General features: G+C 43.5%; 3 protein-coding genes across 3 annotated transcripts; 2 read left to right on the top strand and 1 right to left on the bottom strand.

The window, feature by feature from the left end:
- Positions 1-2787: 2787 nt before the first annotated feature.
- On the top strand, positions 2788-5968 carry LOC139199247 (CDGSH iron-sulfur domain-containing protein 3, mitochondrial-like). Its single transcript, XM_070828292.1, has 3 exons — positions 2788-2949; positions 3403-3519; positions 5400-5968. The coding sequence occupies exons 1-3, from the start codon at positions 2851-2853 to the stop codon at positions 5586-5588; spliced, it is 405 nt and encodes a 134-aa protein (XP_070684393.1). The 5' UTR covers positions 2788-2850; the 3' UTR covers positions 5589-5968.
- A 1772-nt stretch (positions 5969-7740) lies between these two features.
- LOC139199219 (CDGSH iron-sulfur domain-containing protein 3, mitochondrial-like) lies at positions 7741-10988 on the top strand. The gene is made up of 3 exons (XM_070828256.1): positions 7741-8006; positions 10168-10284; positions 10372-10988. Exons 1-3 carry the CDS (start codon positions 7926-7928, stop codon positions 10555-10557), a joined length of 384 nt encoding a protein of 127 aa, XP_070684357.1. The 5' UTR covers positions 7741-7925; the 3' UTR covers positions 10558-10988.
- Positions 10989-11384: 396 nt separating this feature from the next.
- LOC139225787 (polycomb complex protein BMI-1-like) lies at positions 11385-19547 on the bottom strand. The gene is made up of 9 exons (XM_070856637.1): positions 19446-19547; positions 18641-18768; positions 17657-17753; positions 17504-17559; positions 17242-17371; positions 16210-16249; positions 15978-16076; positions 14081-14161; positions 11385-12590 (listed from the first exon to the last, which is right to left on the bottom strand). The coding sequence occupies exons 2-9, from the start codon at positions 18756-18758 to the stop codon at positions 12210-12212; spliced, it is 1002 nt and encodes a 333-aa protein (XP_070712738.1). The 5' UTR covers positions 18759-18768; positions 19446-19547; the 3' UTR covers positions 11385-12209.
- Positions 19548-19753: the final 206 nt, after the last annotated feature.

Genomic DNA, 19753 nt, shown 5'->3' with positions numbered 1-19753 from the left:
TGCATCCCACCTGGAGTGCGCCACAGCAGAGAAAATGGTCTCGAGTCAAGTTTCTGCTTCCAGTCTCAGTTTCTTCCTTTTGAAACTGTTGATTAACGTCGTCATGTAGAGCTCGGTACCCGTTGCCAAGGGTTTTGTTGTATTCATCCCTCATTTTGAGAGGACAAAGACTTATCCTGTCATTATTTCTGTTCTGACATACACTTTTGCGTCCCACTTTTCCACAACCAAGCCCATGGTTTGAGTAAAAAAACCCACCAGCTTTCAACTCCCTTTGTGCTCTCATCCAGCCTTTTTAGGTCACTGTGGGATGTCAGGGTGTCATCCACCTAACTATCTACCTCTAGGATGCTGTGCTCCTCCTCTAAGTGGGTAAACATTGGTAACCTTGTGATTGTCTTAGATATAGCCCGTGTGTGCTTTGCACCCTGCTGAGCAGTTGCCAGCTCCGACTCTGGTAATATCTTACTCGCCGATCTCCACCTCTGCAGGGTTTCTCCAGAGAAATCTGAGGAGGTGCATCTCTCAGCCTTCCAGCTACACAGAATTGTACATCTTTCTGATGTCGCCCACAGCTGCATACATTCTGCTCAAATCAGATGAAGGACATCAGGTCCTTTCAGAAGGAGATCGTTGGTACTCAGTCTTTTATACTTTTGACAGCTTTTCCATACAGAGCATACTCGTGTAGTCATGGACTGGGTATTTGGTGCTATCTAGTTGCTCACATGCCACCGCCGTGTAGGCAGCCTGCCATTCAGAGTTGTTTGTCTGACCTCAGCAAGATGGCCTCCACTCCACTCACAAGTTTGAAGATATCAGTGGCCCAAATGCCCACAACTCTTTTGTATCGAAAGAAGCACCACTTAACCCCGGAGAACCCAAGAACCCTTTTCTTCTTTGGAAAATTATGAACTATGCATTAAATGACTGCTATAAGTTCACTGAACACCAACATATCCACTTTTTCAATTTTAACCCTTTATTCCCTAATTTAGGATTAGGGCCAAATTTGACCCATTGGGCTTTAGGTGTATCATTTCAAAGAATCACAATAACAAACACTGTCAATGCAAACTATTTTAAACTTAGGAAAATAATCAGTTAACCACACAGCTACATTTAACAATGTTTTTTTTGCTTTATTTGTTGCATGTTAGAACTGGATTTCAAATGTACAAACACACTTTGGCCAATGGAAACAAGAACACAAGGCCAAAAAACTAACAGCATGGGTCTTTGCTTATCAAAAAATCTGTTGTGCTAGAGAGAGGAACTCACACTAGACATTGTGGTAGTCTTTGAAACAATTTCTTTTTTTGCACATTTTTCACAGTGCATTTCAGTTTTGAGGTCCTTGCACACAGCACATCGACGGCAATTTACTTATTATATATATTTATATATAAAATAAGTAATAAGTTATTATATTATTATAGTTATTATAAGTATTAGTCTCTGGCCCTGTACTACCGAGGTAACTTAGTAAAATATATTATACAAATGAATTTATTTCAAGGCTTTAGCCAAATACAGGACTGTCACCATTCTCCATCTACAAAGTCACTCAAAGAACCAAAGGGTCATTTTTGACCTGACATTTTTTGAACTAGCTCAGATTTGCTAATTTATCCAAAAAGAATATAAAACGTACTTCTAGGCATTCTGCAAGCTAATACTAAATAGATTAACAAAAAATACACTATTTTACCAACCACTGGTTTGCTGAGAAGACGATTTTGTTTGGGTAGGTTTCCAGCTCAACAAAACAGCATGTGGTCAGTCATCTTGTCACTACCACTCTGGCTCATGTCAGTTCAATATTCATCCACTAAGTGTCTCTATGCAGGGGTCAGAAGTGGCACTCTGGGTTTTTGAAGTTAAATTTGACAATTTTTTTTATGTTTGTTCATTTTGGGTAGCAGCAATTAACAGCGGCCAAATTTGACCCCGTGGGTTCTCCAGGGTTAAAGTGGTTCGGGCATCTGTTAAGGATGCCCCCTGAACACCTCTCCTCGGGAGGAGATCCCTGGACGGAACCAGAACTCGCTGGAGGGATTATTTATCTCATCTGGCGTGGGAACGCCTCGGGAACCCCCCTAGAAAGTGGAACTAGAAAGCGCTGCTCGGGAGAAGGATGTCTGGAGTGCCCTGTGATTGGTGAGGACCTGAAAGCCACATCCACTCGTTTTGCGCAGTCTATGCAGGTGTCTCTGTCCTAGTGGGGACTTTCCACTGACACAATACTTACTGTAGCTGTCAATGACAACAACATAGATTAGAAAAACGTTGCTCTCCTGGTGGGGCCCTGTAAAATGTCCCCATGAGATGCTGTAGGCCCCACACTGAGAGTCTGCTGATACACTGTATAGAATGGGCAGATCAAGTTTGACAAACTGTATATTGCTTCTTATTTTTGAAATGTTTGATGGTTTGGCATGTTGTTATGAACACTTTCATGACAATCAAATCAAACGGATTGAAAACTAATATTAATGGAAGTAAAATAAGTGCCATATCAAACACTGCTGTTGCACACTGTCGCCAGAAGTTTCAGGGTTTTATCACAGCGGATTACACCTTTACTGACCGTGGGAGTGGGAGAGGAGGAGGAGGAGGAGGAGCAGGAGGAGGAGGAGGAGGAGGTGTGGTAGGAAACGTGAAGGAGTGGTTTCAGCACACGAGCTGTTTACAGTGATCATCCAATCAGCTGGCCCGTGGCACAGCGGCCATGTTGGAACTTTTTCCGGAGTCCGTCCAAGTTTCAGTGTGTCAGCTTTGACTGCAGCGACCCGAGTGGACCCCCTCTCCTCTGAGGAAGACCTCATACATCCCGACCACGGCCACAGCATGAGCACGAGCAGCTTCCTGGTCGCAGTGCGGAGAGGATGCTCGCGCACACAGACGCTGAGACGCCCTGACGCGGCGCTGCGTGCGTCCTGCCGCACGGTGAGCCCTCTGCACCCCCACCCCACCCCCACTGGTGTCTACCGGCCCAGTGGGTCATTGTGCTCCCACATTCACACCAGTCTGCCTTCCAGGTGTAAAGGACTGAGATACGAGAAGAAGTTTACAGCAGCTCAGCATTAAAACAACCTGACTGACTTACACACCCTCCTTCCTTCACCTTTGGCACCCATCAGATTACCTGATAAACCAGAGGGTGCAAATAAAGTGCAGGTCACTTTTATTTATTAGGTTTCCAGTGATGTGCAGATTCAGAAGTCATGTTTGTGACAAAGTAAGTGTCTTCTGTGTCCCTGTGTGTTTGTTCTGTAGTCTGTAAACATTTTTAAACAACAAAAACTAAACTGAATTGAGCAAACCTGAAACTAGACTAAAAAATAGATGTGTCCTGATGTTCCTGATGTCATCTCTGTGTGATGTGTTCACTGTGTGCAGGTCCAGCTCTGCCTGCAGTCCACACAGGCCGTCCCTGCAGCCCGGCTGCCCTACAGAGTGAAGGTGTCTGCTGGGAAACGTTACGCCTGGTGTGCCTGTGGACACAGTAAGAAGCAGGTGAGCGTGTAGGTGTGTCAGGGTTTGCCTGGGCTAAGGGCAGGCTGACGGATGAGTCACGGCTCATTTACTGCTGTGTATGTTCAGTTTACATGTCCCATCTGTTCAAAGCTGCCTTCTCAGAGGCCGTTTGTCTTTCATACTTAATGTCATCAATGATGTGTGTGTAGACCCCTAGTAGCGTAAAGCAGAGGATCAACTCCAAACATTTAAAAAATGAATATCAATATTCCACTGTCACTTTGGGTGGCTGTGGCTCAGAGGTCAGTGGTTCCCTAACTATGCTCCTGAAGCAGCTTCAGTGTGTGAATGTAGTCTCCTCCAACTTAGTAGTAGTAGTAGTAGTAGTCCAACTTCATAACAAGCAAGATAATCCTGACAGACAGCAGGGTTGTTAAAGGGTAATTCTGCTATTTTAAACCAGGGTCGTTTTGTAATATTTTGGTAGGTAAGTACAAAACCTTTTGGAAGTGGTCCAGTTGATCGTCTCAGCAGACAGTTGCAAAACAGGCTGTGGTGGCTTCAAAGTAACCTTTTGATCAAAATACGTCGAGTAAAAGTGCTTGTTTTTGGCTTGGATTGTTATTCTAAGTGTCTGACAACACTATGCAAAAGATCCCTACAGAGATCTACATAGACCAGCACGATCCTTTTTATTTAACCACAAACCATCAATCAATCAATCAGTCAATCTTTATTTATATAGCACCAATTCATATCTCCAGACTCTTTCCATAAAGAGCAGGTCTAGACCAAACTCTTTAATTAGAGAGAGAGACCCAACGATTCAGGAATTCAACATTAAGAAACAGCTGTTATGTCACTCTCCAGACTCCACGGACAGAAACATCTCCTCTCAGAACATGGGACTTTGTGTTAACCTTAAAAGACTAAAGCAACGCCCGTAGTCTGTGAGATAAAATGACTTTGAACAGACCAATATCAATTCCGTTCTCTGGTTAAACAAAAAGGATCTTACATGTGATCCCAACAGTCTGAGCCTCTCATTGGCAACAAACAGGTACTTTTAGTGGGCGTGCTTTGACAGCCACTGTTGCCCCAAATGATTATGCTGTAGCCATTGCATCCTGTTTCCCAGCCGCTGGCTGAGGTGACCTGCTGGACCCACTCCATAACTTCTTATACTTACTGGTCGTTAAGACAACAATAGAGTCCTGGTTTAAAAATACTGGTATTACCCTTTAATTTGCCTTTTTCATGAGAGGTTTTTGACTTCTCATAGCAGGAAGGTGTAACCAATCACATTAACTCTGCTCTGCTCTGTTAACCTGTGTCAGTATGCAACGATAGTGAGCCAGTGTCAGCACAATGAGTAGAGCCCTGAAACTGACCCACCGAAACAAGTGTCATTAATAACACCTGTGCTTTTCTTGCTGTCATGACAAGATGTCTGCTGTGAGCAACGAATGCAAAATGGTTTTAAGTTACGTGTTAGAAGACCATTGTGTATGTAATGTTTTCAACATGTGTCTGAAGTATTCCTATACAAACGTGAGGACACAGACTGAAGCCAAAGTAAGAAAAGAGAAATTCAGAATCAGAATTCCTTTAATAATCCCCAGGGGGAAATTGCTTTTGTTACACACAGCTCCAAAAGAATAAGAATAAACTTCAAACACAAATTCGCAAAAATTCAATAAGATTTATTTATACAATCTAACTCAGAACAAATAATGTGTTTGCTGTTGTCTGCTTGGTGATAGAAAACCATGTCAGAATAATCCAACATGTAGTCAAGCTGCTAAACTGACTTTAAAACACTGAACACCAGTCTGGCATCCAGTATAAAACAGAAAAAGTAAATGTGACCTGAAGGTGATTTTACAGCACGTGTCCTCAAACCTGTTTCTCTCCCCCAGCCGTTCTGTGATGGAGCTCACAAAACTAAAGCTCCGAGCATCGCTCCTCTACGCTTCACCCCTGATTCTGACAAGGCGCTCATGCTGTGTGCCTGTAAGCAAACCAAAAATGCACCGTACTGTGACGGCTCACACTTTAAGGTCATCCTCCGGGATATAGTGAAGTCGGTGAAAGGAGTCTTTAAATGATCAGCATTCAAGATTTCTGCCCCGAGAAGCCAAGGAGCAGCAAGTGTAACGATGACTGAATCAGAAAACAATCACAGATATCTTTGTCTCAGGAGAAGCGCTGTTGCTGTGCAGATCAGCATCACAGAGCCACATTCATTTAATAGTGTCTGGGTAGTAAATCATGATACTGGTACAAGATACAGTTCCTGTTGATAACTTTTATTGGGAAACATGTTGTTCATCATCTTCATACGTATTGGACTGTTATTTTGGCTTCATCAATGACTTTATTTTGTTAAGTGTGTATATATACATATATTCTTGAAACCCTTGTTCATATACAAATACACAGATGATAAAAATGCTTGAAAAATACATTTGTGTTGTGTAATAGATGTACCAAGTAAATATACTGAGACTGCCATCAAAGCAGCATAGTGACAGTTGACTATTGTTAATTATTATTATTATTATCATTTTGTTTCATTGATGGTGTCCAAGACTTTCTCTACACTGAGTTTTCTCTAAAATGAGCTTGATTTCTGAATGTCTTCATTTGTTCTGTCTGTATTTGTCACATTTCTGGATACTGCTTCTGAAAAATATTGGTATCTGCCCTTAAAAAAACCAACTGAGTGTAACTTTAAACTGTAAAATGTAAACCTCACTCCAGGGCCCAACACTACCTGAAAGGGTAGGTGGTACTGGAAGTACTTATAAAGACTTTATTGAATATTATCAAATCAAATCAACTTTATTGACCAAGTTTGAACAGGCCAACAAGGAATTTGACTTGGTAAACTTGACTCTCTATGTACAGTGAAGGAAAGAACAGGACAATATAAACAATGTAGAACTCTATTGACAACGGTATATGCAATAGAGGTAGGTGTAGTGCAAATTGCAGTGCAAAGAAAGTAGTGCAAAAAGTATCAAATGTGTGTGTGTGTGTGGGGGGGGGGGGGGGGGGCGGACTATCTACAGTGGATCCTGAGACTCTGAGGCTAGTGCAAGTTCATCAGGGTGACGGCCTGGGGGAAGAAACTGTCTCTGTGTCTGGTGGTTTTGGTGTACAGTGATCTGTAGCGCCTACCAGACGGGAGGAGTTTAAAGAGTTTCTGTGCGGGGTGTGAGGGGTCTGCAGAGATGTTACCTGCCCTCCTCCTGACCCTGGACAGGTACAAGTCCTGGATGGAGGGCAGATCGGCCCCAATTATTCTTTCTGCAGACCTGATTGTCCTTTGCAGTCTGTTCCTGTCCTGTTTGGTGGCCGACCCAAACCAGACAGTGATGGAGGTGCAGAGAACAGACTGGATGATGGCAGAGTAGAATGTGATCAGCAGCTTCTGTGGCAGGTTAAACTTCCTGAGCTGTCGCAGGAAGTACAACCTCTGCTGGGCCTTTTTCCAGACAGAGTCTATGTGCTGAGTCCACTTCAGGTCCCGGGAAATTGTGGATCCCAGAAACTTGAAGGAGTCCGCAGTAGACGCTGTGCTGTTGAGGATGGTGAGGGGGCGCAGGTGTCGGGGCATTTCTCCTGAAGTCCACTGTCATCTCCACAGTCTTGAGCGGGTTCAGCTCCAGGTGGTTCTGACTGCACCAGTGGACCAGCTGTTCCACCTCCTGTCTGTATGCTGACTCGTCACCGTCCTGGATCAGACCGATTACCGTGGTGTCGTCAGCATACTTCAGGAGTTTCACAGAAGGGTCCCCTGAGGTGCAGTCGTTGGTGTATGGGTTGTTAGAAATTAAACCACCCAACAATTTAAACAATTTAAAAGTGCAGGTGAATTGATTAGTCAACTAATCAATTGACTGGAAATGAAAACTATTTTGATTGTTTCAGACATGTTTCATGTTTTTTTTTTTTTTTTAATAAAAAAAACAGCTTTCCAGCCCTTCCAGCCTCTTAAATGTGAGTGCTGCACTTTCCTGACTATACTTACAAACTTTTACTCTTTCAGTGCAGGCCTTTTACTCACGGAGTATTTCCACACTGTGTCCTCAGTAAAAGCTTGAAGAACTTTTTGGTGATCACTAAATCAGTGCGGCTCAATCCTCTGCTGACAGCTATCCGCCTCCTCATTGGTTCAGCTTCTGACACGTGACTCTACAGGAAGTGATTTCTCCGATCACCTTGGTTCATGCCGCGGTCAGCTCAGCTGACAGACTGTTGACATGCTGCTCTTTACATTTCTCCCTCAGATATCTGAGCTTTGTCCTACTTTAGCTCCTGTTTCACCTGTTCTGTAGCTGTCACGCGATCGCGTTACTCGCTGAATCACGTTCACCCGCGCGCGACTAGAGTTACGACTAGTTAAGCTAACTAGTCGAAGATTACCAGTCAGCGGGAACATGAACGTGCTGTTGACCAAACTAGAGCACAGATGGATGAGTTTCACGTTGAGACAGGCTCGGATGACAGCAGCTGCCAAGGTAACGTGTTGACTTTGCTCCTGCCTGCTAAGGTCTTTCATTAGAGGCAACATGTGGGACTGTCCGGCCTCCTCACGCCTCCTTCTATCACACCACCTGCTATTCATCTCTTCTTTAACGTTCAAGGATTCATTTCTAGCACAAACAAACACTGCAGTCCACTCTGTCATCATTCTGATTTTGCTTTGCGCCTCAAACCAGTGATGGAACAAAAGTTCACATCTTTTACTCAACTAACACCAGCAACACCACACTGTGTACAATATAACACTCAGAAAAGTAAGGAGATCAGAATATACTTAAAGCAGCAATTAGTCAAAGTGCTCATTATGCAGAAAGGTCCATTTCAGAATCATTCCTAATGTTTTTGGATGACTCATTTTACTGACTACTGCTGGATAACTTCACCTATAATAATACAGTTGTGCGAACACTCAATCTGCAAATTAACGAGCAACTAAAGCTCTCAAATGAGTGTAGTCCAGTAAAAAGTCCAAGTACCTCAAAAGTGAAATGAAATAATAATGTAAATGTTACATTCCTCTGCTGCATAAGACACACATTGATGATCGCCCCCTCCAACAGCAGCCTGTAGTCTGTAAAGGAACTAAGAATGGTGCCATCTACTGTAACATCTTCGCCCTGCACAGCCTCCCGCACTGCTGGTTCTAGTCCTGGTCTGATTAAACCTTCCAGACATCACTCATGTTAGTTTTGATGCACTTGGTCACAGTTAACCTACTTGACTTGACTCTAATGACAAAATGGAGGTTGCGACTTAGGAAAAGCACAGGTGTAAATAATCATTCCAAAGATGACTTGATTCAGTTTAGCTCCTGTAGTTTGAGGGTGCTCTGACTCACTCATCATTGCTAATGTTACTAATAACATCAGTGTTTTTCTACTATGACAAGTCAAAGTGCAGGCTGTAAAAAAAAAAAATTAAAAAAAAAGGCTTACTCAGTCACCAAACATCACGAACCATTAAGAATCCTAAAAGTGTGACTTGTCCCTCCAAAGTGAGAGCAGAGTCAGGGACAGTCACAGTCCTGAGAAGAGGTCTAATCAGCCAAAAGAAGTGACGGCACCTGTGAAGGTGTACCGTGGGCATGTCGGGTCTATATCAGTGTTTAGATCAATCACTTATTAAACTCTAAGTCCACCAAAAGTGCTTGTTTTTGCTGCTGACAGGCTCAGATTATTATTCTAAGTGTCTGACAGCATTATGGAAAGGATCCCTACAGAGAGAGACTGTAAGATCTTTATGTTTAACCAGAAACAGCTGTTATATCGCTTTCCTCAAAGCCACTAGACTCCATTCCAAACTAACCCTTTAAAACACCAAAGTCACACAATAACACAATCAAACTGATTGATGGATGCAGCAGTAGACCTGCAACTCCTGTATGGATGTCTGATGTCTTTGAAGAGAGTGATCCAATGACTGTTTTTGGTTAAACTAAAAGGATCTCACAAGTCTATCTCTGTAGGGGTTCTTTGCTAAACTTCTCTGCTAATCTTTTAGTCACACTCCTGTCGCTAGTGCTATAGTCACTGCCAGTTATGTTGGTTGCTGTTTGTGTTGTCTCTCTGTCTCTCTCTCTCTCTCTCTCTCTCTCTCTCCACCCTCCACCCAACACGGACCCCTACAGAAGCCGCCCACATTGAGCCTGGGTCTGTTCGAGGTTTCTTCCTGTTAAAGGGGAGTTCTTCCTCCACTGTTGCTCAATATAATATCTGATGCTGCTCATGTGGGGATTCTTGAATCCTTCATGTTGAATCCCTGAATCGTTGGGTCTCTCTCTAATTAAAGAGTTTGGTCTAGACCTGCTCTTTATGGAAAGAGTCTTGAGATAACGCTGTTGTGAATTGGCGCTCTATAAATAAAGATTGATTGATTGATTGATTGATTGATTGATTGATTGATTTCATTAATGTTGTTAGACGCTAAGAATAGTTATCTGAGCCTGCTAGCACTATTAGTGGACTTACTTTGAGCATAGTTGCCCCAAAGAAGTACATTGCAGTCTGTGTTGTATCTGCCGGCCATTTCCAAAACTTCTTGTACCCAACAGTAATTTAGACACCAAAATGTGTAAAAGCAGATTTAAAGATACCAGAGTTCTCCATTTGAAGTATTCTTGAAAACCTCTGTCCACAGGCCCAAGCCTCCACACTTCCTCCAGAACCTGTCATCCCCTCTAAGAAGCCTTTCAAAGTGGAGCTGGTTGGTGGAAAGCGTTACTCATGGTGCACCTGTGGACACAGCAAGAAACAGGTGAAAGCACCTTTTGATGTCGTCTTGTGTCACTCCCATCTCAAGTGCACTTCCTGTATATTCCTTGATCACATGTTCATCTTTCAGCCCTTCTGCGATGGAGCCCACAAAACCAAAGCCCAGGGCCTGTCCCCACTGCGCTTCGTCCCTGAAAAGGACGCCACTGCTTGGCTGTGCGGCTGCAAGCACACTAACAGCCCACCTTACTGTGACGGCACACACAAGCAGGACTTCATCGTGTCTGCCCCGCTACATCAACACAGCGACTCCTGAGAAGGAAGGCGGAGATGTTTTTAAACTGAGCGCTGATGTTGCTGTTGTAGTCACTTGTTTTGTAGAATGTGCACTCCATGAAAGCAGCATGCGCAAACTAACGGATCATGCCAAGTGTTTCTGTCAGTGCTCGACAGAGAGGAGAGGTGATGGGAGGTTCAACATCATCATCTTTTTAGACGGGAGACGTGACATACTGTGATATGTCTGTGTCAGTTTTACACTGTGAAGTGTGTCCATGTGATTTTACCTCTCAGACAGGTGGGAAGGTGTGATAGTGTCTTAACTCACTCCACGAAGTAGCTGTGTCATGGCCGCAGACAGACCGTCCTCTCCACTTATAAAACACCCGTCTTCCCTTTTAACTCTTGGGAGATATATTTATATGCTTTTGTTCGTCTAAATTAAGAATTAAACAGTCTAAACACTGAGCTGCCATTCAAGTTGAACCAGTTGTTTGCTTTTAAATAATCAAATAAAAAGAAACTCATAAGACTGATTGCTCTAAGCAGGACGCTCCAACACTATGCATCATCCACCAGGTTACTGTGCATGTGAACTACTGACACTCTGCTGTACATGGAGACACAGTGAAGACCTACCTTACCCAGGAGACAGCAGAACAGGGGGGGGTTCCAACAGGCTGCTTGAAAACAACCCAGAAGTTGTTAGAAAAGCCTTCAATAGAAGACAGGATCTTTGTTTATCAACTGATTTTTCATCATCACACATTCATCGCCTGTCCACATTTTATGGGTCACATGATTTTCATATTCATGTAACCTATTAAGCTCAGTGAGTCATGAACAGGACACTCGGGTCAGAAAAACCTAGTAAGTAAACATTTTATTAGACCTAAAACATGCACATATGGCTGATAAAAAAACGTTTGTTGAAAAAAAACAAAAGGAATGTTGAAATTTATGGAACTACAACATACATGGCCAAATATTCAAATCCCTTTTGAGTTCTTCGAACGCGGTCTGCTGACAAACAACTGCTTGCGAGCATGGTAGTGCTTGGACTTCAGTAAATATAGATGCTTCTCCTGTTGGAAAATACTTGATTTGGATTGTGTGATCTGACCTTGACAAAGTGTGTCAACAGTTATATGTAATGTACCTGTGTTACCTGATGAGCGGTTGCTTATACTGGACACTTATACAGCAGTTATTAACATGACTGTTCCAAGGCAAGAATCAGCTTTTTTTTTTTTTTTTTTCCTCTCTTTACATCCAACTCCCGCAGTGACATCCACTGCAATGCCTTTCAGCATTTTGTCTCAAGTTTTATGGAGCCAAATGAATGCTGATGGAACTATGGAAATGAAACAGACCCACTGCATATACAATACAAAACGATTACAATATCTTGTATAAAAGATAAGTTTATACATATGTATGCACACATGCTCACATTTGATACATACTGTACAGTTTGTATGTGTGCACTGTTCTAGTCTAACACACATAAACACACGCACACGCACATACATACAAGTGTCTATTTGGCTGCACTTCAGTCTTTCCTGCTGAAAGATGATAACAGTAATCTGCTTCCCATCCGTCCAGAAGGAGGAAGGCTCGATCTCATCTTAGAAAGAAAGAAGGGAGCAATTCAAACACTGTCCTCCCTTTTTTGTTTTTTTCACGTTAGGTTGTCGGAGGCAAACCGCTTTTGTCGCCTCCCCTCGCCTCCTCCTTGCCAGCCCCAGAGCTCGTGCCATTGACAGTCACCTTCCGAGCGCTGGCGGCCTGTTTGGAGGCGAGCGTGTGTCGCTGAGTGTTGTTGGGCACAGTGGTACCGTTGGAGCTTTGGATGGCTGGAGAGAGGGTGTGGGATGCAGGGCTGGACTGCGAGGAGGCTCGGGCTGGTTGGGCTGCAGCAGGACTGTGGACTTTGTCACTATGAGAGTCGCTCTCCGACGTCGGGCTGGTGTTGACGCCGTCAGAGTGGCCCTGGGCGGCAGACTGGGACGGCCTCCTGCGCTTCCGGGTGGGTTTGACCAGATACTGAAGGGGGATGGGTCCGGTCTGCACAGAAGTATTCACACCATTAGGCAAATTTACAGACAAGGACTTTTTTCACCAACAAGTCCCATGAAAAGATCAAAACCACCACTGAATAGTGTCATCTGTGTAGCCACAGCATGATAGATCTGCTTCCTCTGAGCCACAGAGCTCCATTGTCCAAAAGTATTCCTTCAATACCTTGAGAACACACACACACACACACACACACACACACTACTTTGAAGTCAATCCCACAAACACCATCCTGCTGTTGTCACCGCAGCATCAAATATGTATTAAGCCACTGCAGAAAATAGTCCCTAAATGCACCATTTACTTCTGTTTCAGTACCGTTTGCTAAAAACTACAGTGCCTCGCCTCGTTTAGGAAATCACTCAGGCTTTTTTTAGAAATGGAACTACAAAGCCAGAGGGAGGGTAGGTTGGAAAGGTATTCCAGTCTACCGGTTTAGATTCTGCTCTTTTTAATGGGACTTGTTGGTTCCAAAACACTGAATATCACCAGCCTGATCCTTTAATAAACCCTAGTCCAAATACCACAGTTGTTTCAGCTCATTCTGTCCACCCAGGATATTCTAACTGGCCTATGAGCACGTCCACATAAAGAGGGAGTTTATAGAAAATGACTAGAAAATTCCACCCATGAATATGGACACCATACTCAATAAAATCACTGCAAACCTGCAGACCTAACAAAGAATATTAGTACATTTAGGTTCCAAATCTAGTTGTTCTTGTTTTTAGTATAAATGGATTATCTCGCTCCTTTGCCTTAACTCAAGTAAATATTACTTGCCTTGTCTTCATAAGGCAAGTGACATTTGATAAGCAACTTTGTCTTTGAGTTATTTTTATCTAGACACAAAGGAAATATCTGTAAAATTTAACTAGATTGCTTGAAATGAGTCTTTTTGATCCCATTACAAGGTTTCATGTATGATAAAGGCCAGTGGACAGTCTGACTTATTAGATATGGAAAGTTTGGCCTTTAATCTAACAGGATATTTTTTCAAGCGAAACCATTTGTTCCTGTTTAAAGATGAGGCCGGTGCAGCAGCACCATGGACTCTACACATACAACTAAAATAAGCAGAAATAAAAATGGCAGCCATTAAAAAAGCAGCAGACTAGTTACCGTGGGACTATGTAAAAATGTGTATTCAATGTCAGCATGATGAAGGGCCATACTGACGGACGTGGACTACCTCCATGACATCACAACGACACGTGAACCTTGAGGTTTGACAACTTCGAACCATCGTGTAGCTTCATTACTGATTTCTGATTGAGTACAAATCTTAAAACAGTCAAATGCAAATTTAAAGCACTGTTACTTTTCCCATTTCAAGCCCAGGAATCACAGTAGTTAGTGCCTGGGAAGACCGACTCTCCATCCCATTTGACTGTGACTGAAGTGCCAGCCACAAGAAACACAAGACCGACGATCAGATAATCACAGTAAAAGAAAAAGCTATGAAAGCTGTTACTCACTCTTCTCCACTCATAGAAGTAGGCAATATCCATTAGTGTGTAGTAGTCCTTCAAGGGCTCGTCTCCATACAACACCTCCACCTGTAACACACAGTGAGAAAGCGGTTACACAGTGTGACCAGTACGAAACCAACCTGCCTTTAAAATGTTCAGATTTCTTCCTTTGGATGTTTCTATCTATTCTAGCAGTTTGTCCTGGTGGTTGGTAATGTAGGATTCATCTAAACCAGGTGATGCATATCAGTAACCCACCCCTACAGCAGTAACATTTTAATATTATTATACTGGAAACAACTCACAGACTTCATCATCATCATCATCAACATGGAGCACAGGCCCTTCTCCCAGCTTTAGTTGAATATTGGCAGACCTGCTGCTACTGCTGATGTCCTGTCATGCTTCCAGAGAATCTGGTCTTCCTTTGGCCATGATTACTTTCATATAAACATCTAAACAAGTTTCTACCTCAGGATGACTGGCTCTGTTGTACTGGTGCTTATTTTGTCAGCATTCAGTAACATCATGAGACGTTTTGATCAGGAGCCACAACAGAAAGTGAATTGGGAAGCAAACTGCAGCCAATTCTGCTTAGAGCCAGGCGGTTAAGTAAATATCACTTTAAAAGATTCTACAAATGTCAGTGAACCCTTGTACCAATACTGCGTTCATGTCATTGGGGAATTACCGTAATAATCAGTTTTCCACCGACCATTATTTAGTTAGCATTGAAAAACGTCATGACAGAGCTACGGTGGTTGAGTGCTAACAAATGAGAAGAAGGTGGGTCGTATTATAAACCTTTTTCATAGCAGACATTTTGAATTGTCACAGCAGGAAAAGCACAGGTGGAAATAATAACATAGTGGCTCTATTCCATTTAGATGAGCATGTTCCAGGGCCCTGCTTCTGTGAATGCTGGCTCGCAGGGACACTTTCTGACACCTGCAAAAGTTCTCCAACGGCTGTGCCGTTGTTGGTCTCATCACCGACGGAGATGACAGGGAGCACAGAGAACTAACGCACGACTTTGTGGACTGGTGCCAGAGGAACCACCTCCGGATCAATGCGGGGAAAACCAAAGAACCGGTGGTGGATTTCCGCAGACGCACTGCACCTACACTGACAATCTGGCACTATAATGATCACCAACTGTGCAATATGTTTATCCAGAACTTCACTCTGTGCAGTGAGGTAAAAAGATGAATAAATATATTGCACAATGTGCCGTACTTTGTAATATCTCCCACTTGTATACTATATTGTTTCTATTTTCTTAAACGTCCTCTACTGTAGCTGCACATATCTTTTTGTACATCTCCTCATGTCTGCTGTGACACTGTAAATTTCCCTGTCATGGAACTAATAAAGGAATATCTCATCTCATCTTATCGGAACAGAGCTCCCACTGATGCGATTAGCAACACCCACATCCGCGAGAGCTGTGAGAGAGAACCACAACAGTTAAGTTACAGGGCGAAAACCCAAATCAACGCACTGAAAGATGCTGCAGTGCTCTGCAGAATTTGGTGCTAATTCTGGGTGGGTTTCTCATTACGGGTGACCCCCCCCCCTTCACATTACACAGTCTTTTGATCCAATGTTGAAATAAAAAAAGGAGAGCAGCTTTAATGATTTTGCAGTTTCTGGAGCGTTGCCCCCCCCGAGTTCAGACATATTTGATCTCTGTGGATCTTTGTTAGTCATCACGCTGCAATTGACAGCTCACATAGCGAAGTGCTCATTGTGCTGAGCTGACAAATGTATGACCCACCCATAACTGTGGTCACATTACTTTAGAGTGAAATGTCCTTTTACATTGTGAGAGTTATTGTGAAGATTATTGTGACTCAGCCCTGAACTTCGCTGCACAATCAATACAGCAAGTGTGTCTAATTACCCGATAGTTGTTGGGAATATCCATCTTGCTTCGGAGGAACTTTGCTAAGTGCATGACAGACATGGCTGCTGGGCACTGCAGGAAGCGTTTACCGTTGGACTGAGAACAGAGAAAAGAGCAGAGGGGGACACACATAAATCCAGGATGAAGACCAGAAAACCACATTAAAACATGGAGTATGTGGACTTCAGTTACTGCTGCACCCAGCTTTATGTCTAAAATCTGGCTTTACCTTGTCTCCCTCCATCTCTGAGCGCGGCCTCTCGCTGTTTCTGCAGATGTGTATTACAGAGAAAAGGGTGTTAAACAATAATTAACAATTCTTTCCACACAAACAGGATGCGTGGAACCTTTTCAGTGCTCACACAGATTCTCTCTCAATTCACTACTTTTTTTTTTTTAATCCAGGCAAATAATGCACATAATACACATGACAATATGGTGACAAGAGGACAAAAAAAGAGTAAATAAAAATCGAAGACAAATTAAAGTTAATAGTGATAGGATCCCTTCAGAAATTCAAATATTTGGATTAACAGTTGCCTACAAGTACGTTTAGAAACTGAAACATACATGAGGTAGAGCCTGTTTTGCTTTAATGAAGAGAGGAACTATTAAAACCAATGTCTTCCCATCTCATATTGTATTGTGCTATTTTGTAATGGTTTGTGGAAAATTATTTTTTCCAAAAGATATTGGCTTTGCATTGTATTTTCTTTCAGGACATATAGATTCAGGTTAGTTCTTGATTGAGCTTTAAATAAAATTATTTCACCAGCATAACAGAATATTTCTATTTATCATCTGGGGGCAGTTTTCATCCAGAACGCCAACATGATGTTTGAAGGTGGAAGTTAAAAATAAATGTTGAATTGCCTGAGCCAAGTTTGGATAATGGTCTGCAAACTTGTGAGATATGGACAACAGAAAAACTATTCTTCCTCTTTACAGAATAAACTAAATCATTAAACATGTTCATTTGTTTTTTAGCAGCACTTAGTAGAATTGCTTTTTCGTAAATTGTTTCCAAGGTATTGGAATATTAAACTTGTCTTCCCAAAAATGAACAGACTCTGTGCGGAAAACCGCTCACTACTTAGTTCTGTAGAACGTGGGCCTTACTTGCATAATAATTCTACTGTTTGCTGGAAAGTCTCCGATCAGACAGGTGTGAAAACAGTGAGACGTAGATACAAAGCAAACGGACCCAACATGGAGAATTCTCACTGCTGCTTTCTGTAAGAATGAGACACGACTGACTCACTTGTTCCTCTCATAGAATTGTATGGACAGACTGATGATTTCATCCTCCGCTATGTTAAACGTCTCCACAACTTCCCCTGGTTCCAGCACACGATTCTCAGCGTAGAAGTCTCGCCTCCGTTTCATCTCATCTGAGGAGCAGCAAGCAAAGAAAATTAAGTGAAGAGGTGCATGATTACGTGGAAACTGAAGAAAAAGACCAAGACTGAGAGTTTGCTTCAATATGGTTTGTTGCTTTTCAACCTCAAGAAACAGGGTCTCACCTTTGAATAACCCCGGAACAAGCTTATAAACGATATCTTGTAGAGTTTTGTCCGCTCTGGAAAAGAAAACGTTCTCGTGTCGATAAGAATGATACTCATTGCATTCAGAGGGTTTTTTTAAAAAGGTAGCTGACGTGGAGCATCATGACTGACCTGATGCTGAGCTGTGGACATGTCTTATGAACCTGGACGTCACATCGAGGGCAGAACTTATTTGTCTCCAGGAAGGCAACGATGCAAGTTTTACAAACTGCACAGAGACAAAGGACACGGACACGTGGTGAAACACTGCTCTGCAACACCAGCAGGGTTGATGTGAAGTCTACGGAGGGATTTCTCTTCACCTCATCCTACTGTCCTGGCCCTGGGGTTTACTTTCTGTCATATATCAGTGTCATATGTCAATATCACTGCACTGAGCTCCCGGAGAGCCCAGTCAAAAGCACCCAGTTCCACATCTATGCAGTTTTAATGGATGCAACTTTTTGAGTTCATGTTAGCCGTGGGTCCTGATTTAAAGTATCACACACAATCAGGGGGGGGGGCACTCTGTCAGTCGTTCTGAAGGACATAGATGCAGAAGATACAGATTTCCTATCCTAAAGTATATATTCTCATTTTACACACTGTGCAAAGTCACTTTTCTAAAATAATAATCAGCTGCTTTTTTCAGGTGATATTAATTACATAATAATAATAATAATAATGAGAGGAAAATGCTCTGATGGCGATATATCACAGTAGTTCATTCCTGGGGTGTCCAGAGACAGCAGTCCTTGCATGTTAAATATGTTGGTGGGATGAGGGTCCCCGCCAGTCCAACACATTCATCAGCAGCCCCCACAGTTAGCACAGAGCTGGACAAGCACCTCGTTCACAGTGGCAACAGAAGAACTAGATTCACACACACGTCCTACGAGTCGTGCTCTTTTCAAAATTACCATTAAAAGGTGGGGGTCACAGTGCATGACTCAACATCATGCTCACCTCCCCACAGCCACAACAGGAGCAGCAGCTCTGCTGAATATGCACACAGTAGTAAGGTCTATGCTGATGTCATACTGGGAATGAGGGGGGGGGGACAACAGAAACACCGTGCATGCTTTGAAAAGTGATGCTTTTATGTGAGAGACTTACAGGAGTGCAGGCACTCTACGATGGTTGTAGCATCAATTAAGTAACCAGCGCACAGTGGACATGTGAGGTGTGGATTCAGATCTGTGATTTTAATCCGGTTGGGCTGCATTTTATCCATCTGGACAGATCTGCAGAAGAAACACAACAACATGAGAGGTCCTTATTACACAGAGGGGCTCGGGAGCCTGTGGAAATGTGCATAATGCTTGTTGAGACTATCGGCTCTCTCCCATATGAGCAGTGAGTGGCTGCCACACTGCTGCTGCTGCTGCTGCTGCTGCTGCTTCAGACAATGTCTGCAGCTCGTCCTTGGGACAGCAGCAGGTTGTGAAACCACAACAACGAGCAAATGTCCGACAAAAAAGCAGTGAGGTGACATGTTGGAGCGATGAATAAACAGCGTGTGGGCAGCAGGAGCCGTGCAGCTCCACGCAGACTGTGTGCTGGAACACTCAGCAGCAGACTATTGAATCGCCCCTGTGTGGCCTCATCTTGTGCATCAGCTCTGCTCCTCGACCAGCGGACCAACAAAGAGCGTTTGCATTTCTCCGGAGCTCCGCGGGCCGAGCGGGCGGCACAAGCGAACACATCCAGAGAAAACAGCACCGCTGAGAGAGGGGGGGTGTGCAGAGCCGCAGAAAATCATACTGGTACACAAAGCAGCCATCTTAAATTCACTGACAGGGCTGTATCAGGAGGCGAACAAGAGAGACTCAAAATGTGACACCGTGCACTTTGTGTGCGCCTCCGCAAACCGCGGGCCGCTGCGCCCGATAAAGAGCGATCACCGACGCTTCGTTCCTACCTGATCAGACATAAAAGTTTCCCTCTCCTCCCAACCAGGATCCAGGTAAATTATTTGGACTTGGACAGAATTTGCAGCAGCGCCAGAAAATGGCTTTTTTCAGCACCGTCAGAGGACTGCCCATTTTGGATCACGTGATATTATTTTGTCGCCTCGCTCTCGGGGCACTCAGGGTATCCTCTCTCTGCAGGCCCCGCACACACTCCCGCACCCTGCACCCTGCACCCTGCACGGGCCACCGGTGCTCCCTTTATTCCACCCGTGTTTCTGAATGTACTTGGCAGCTTCCACAGCACAGGGCTCCTCCT

The sequence above is a fragment of the Pempheris klunzingeri genome, chromosome 3 (assembly GCF_042242105.1).
Source record: "Pempheris klunzingeri isolate RE-2024b chromosome 3, fPemKlu1.hap1, whole genome shotgun sequence".
NCBI classification, from domain to species: Eukaryota; Metazoa; Chordata; class Actinopteri; order Acropomatiformes; family Pempheridae; genus Pempheris; species Pempheris klunzingeri.
This window is presented reverse-complemented; position numbering and strand designations above follow the sequence as displayed.

Bases quoted from the DNA above. Each gene is read 5' to 3' on its own strand.
- LOC139199219 (XM_070828256.1), top strand. From the start codon at position 7,926: ATGAACGTGCTGTTGACCAAACTAGAGCACAGATGGATGAGTTTCACG. The intron at 8,007-10,167 runs GTAACGTGTTGA...CTCTGTCCACAG, and splicing joins GGATGACAGCAGCTGCCAAG to GCCCAAGCCTCCACACTTCC. The intron at 10,285-10,371 runs GTGAAAGCACCT...TTCATCTTTCAG, and splicing joins GTGGACACAGCAAGAAACAG to CCCTTCTGCGATGGAGCCCA.
- LOC139199247 (XM_070828292.1), top strand. From the start codon at position 2,851: ATGAGCACGAGCAGCTTCCTGGTCGCAGTGCGGAGAGGATGCTCGCGC. The intron at 2,950-3,402 runs GTGAGCCCTCTG...CACTGTGTGCAG, and splicing joins TGCGTGCGTCCTGCCGCACG to GTCCAGCTCTGCCTGCAGTC. The intron at 3,520-5,399 runs GTGAGCGTGTAG...TCTCTCCCCCAG, and splicing joins GTGGACACAGTAAGAAGCAG to CCGTTCTGTGATGGAGCTCA.
- LOC139225787 (XM_070856637.1), bottom strand. From the start codon at position 18,758: ATGGATAAAATGCAGCCCAACCGGATTAAAATCACAGATCTGAATCCA. The intron at 17,754-18,640 runs GTAAGTCTCTCA...GTCTCTGTGCAG, and splicing joins CGTAGAGTGCCTGCACTCCT to TTTGTAAAACTTGCATCGTT. The intron at 14,162-15,977 runs GTAATTAGACAC...TGTGTGTTACAG, and splicing joins ATATTCCCAACAACTATCGG to GTGGAGGTGTTGTATGGAGA.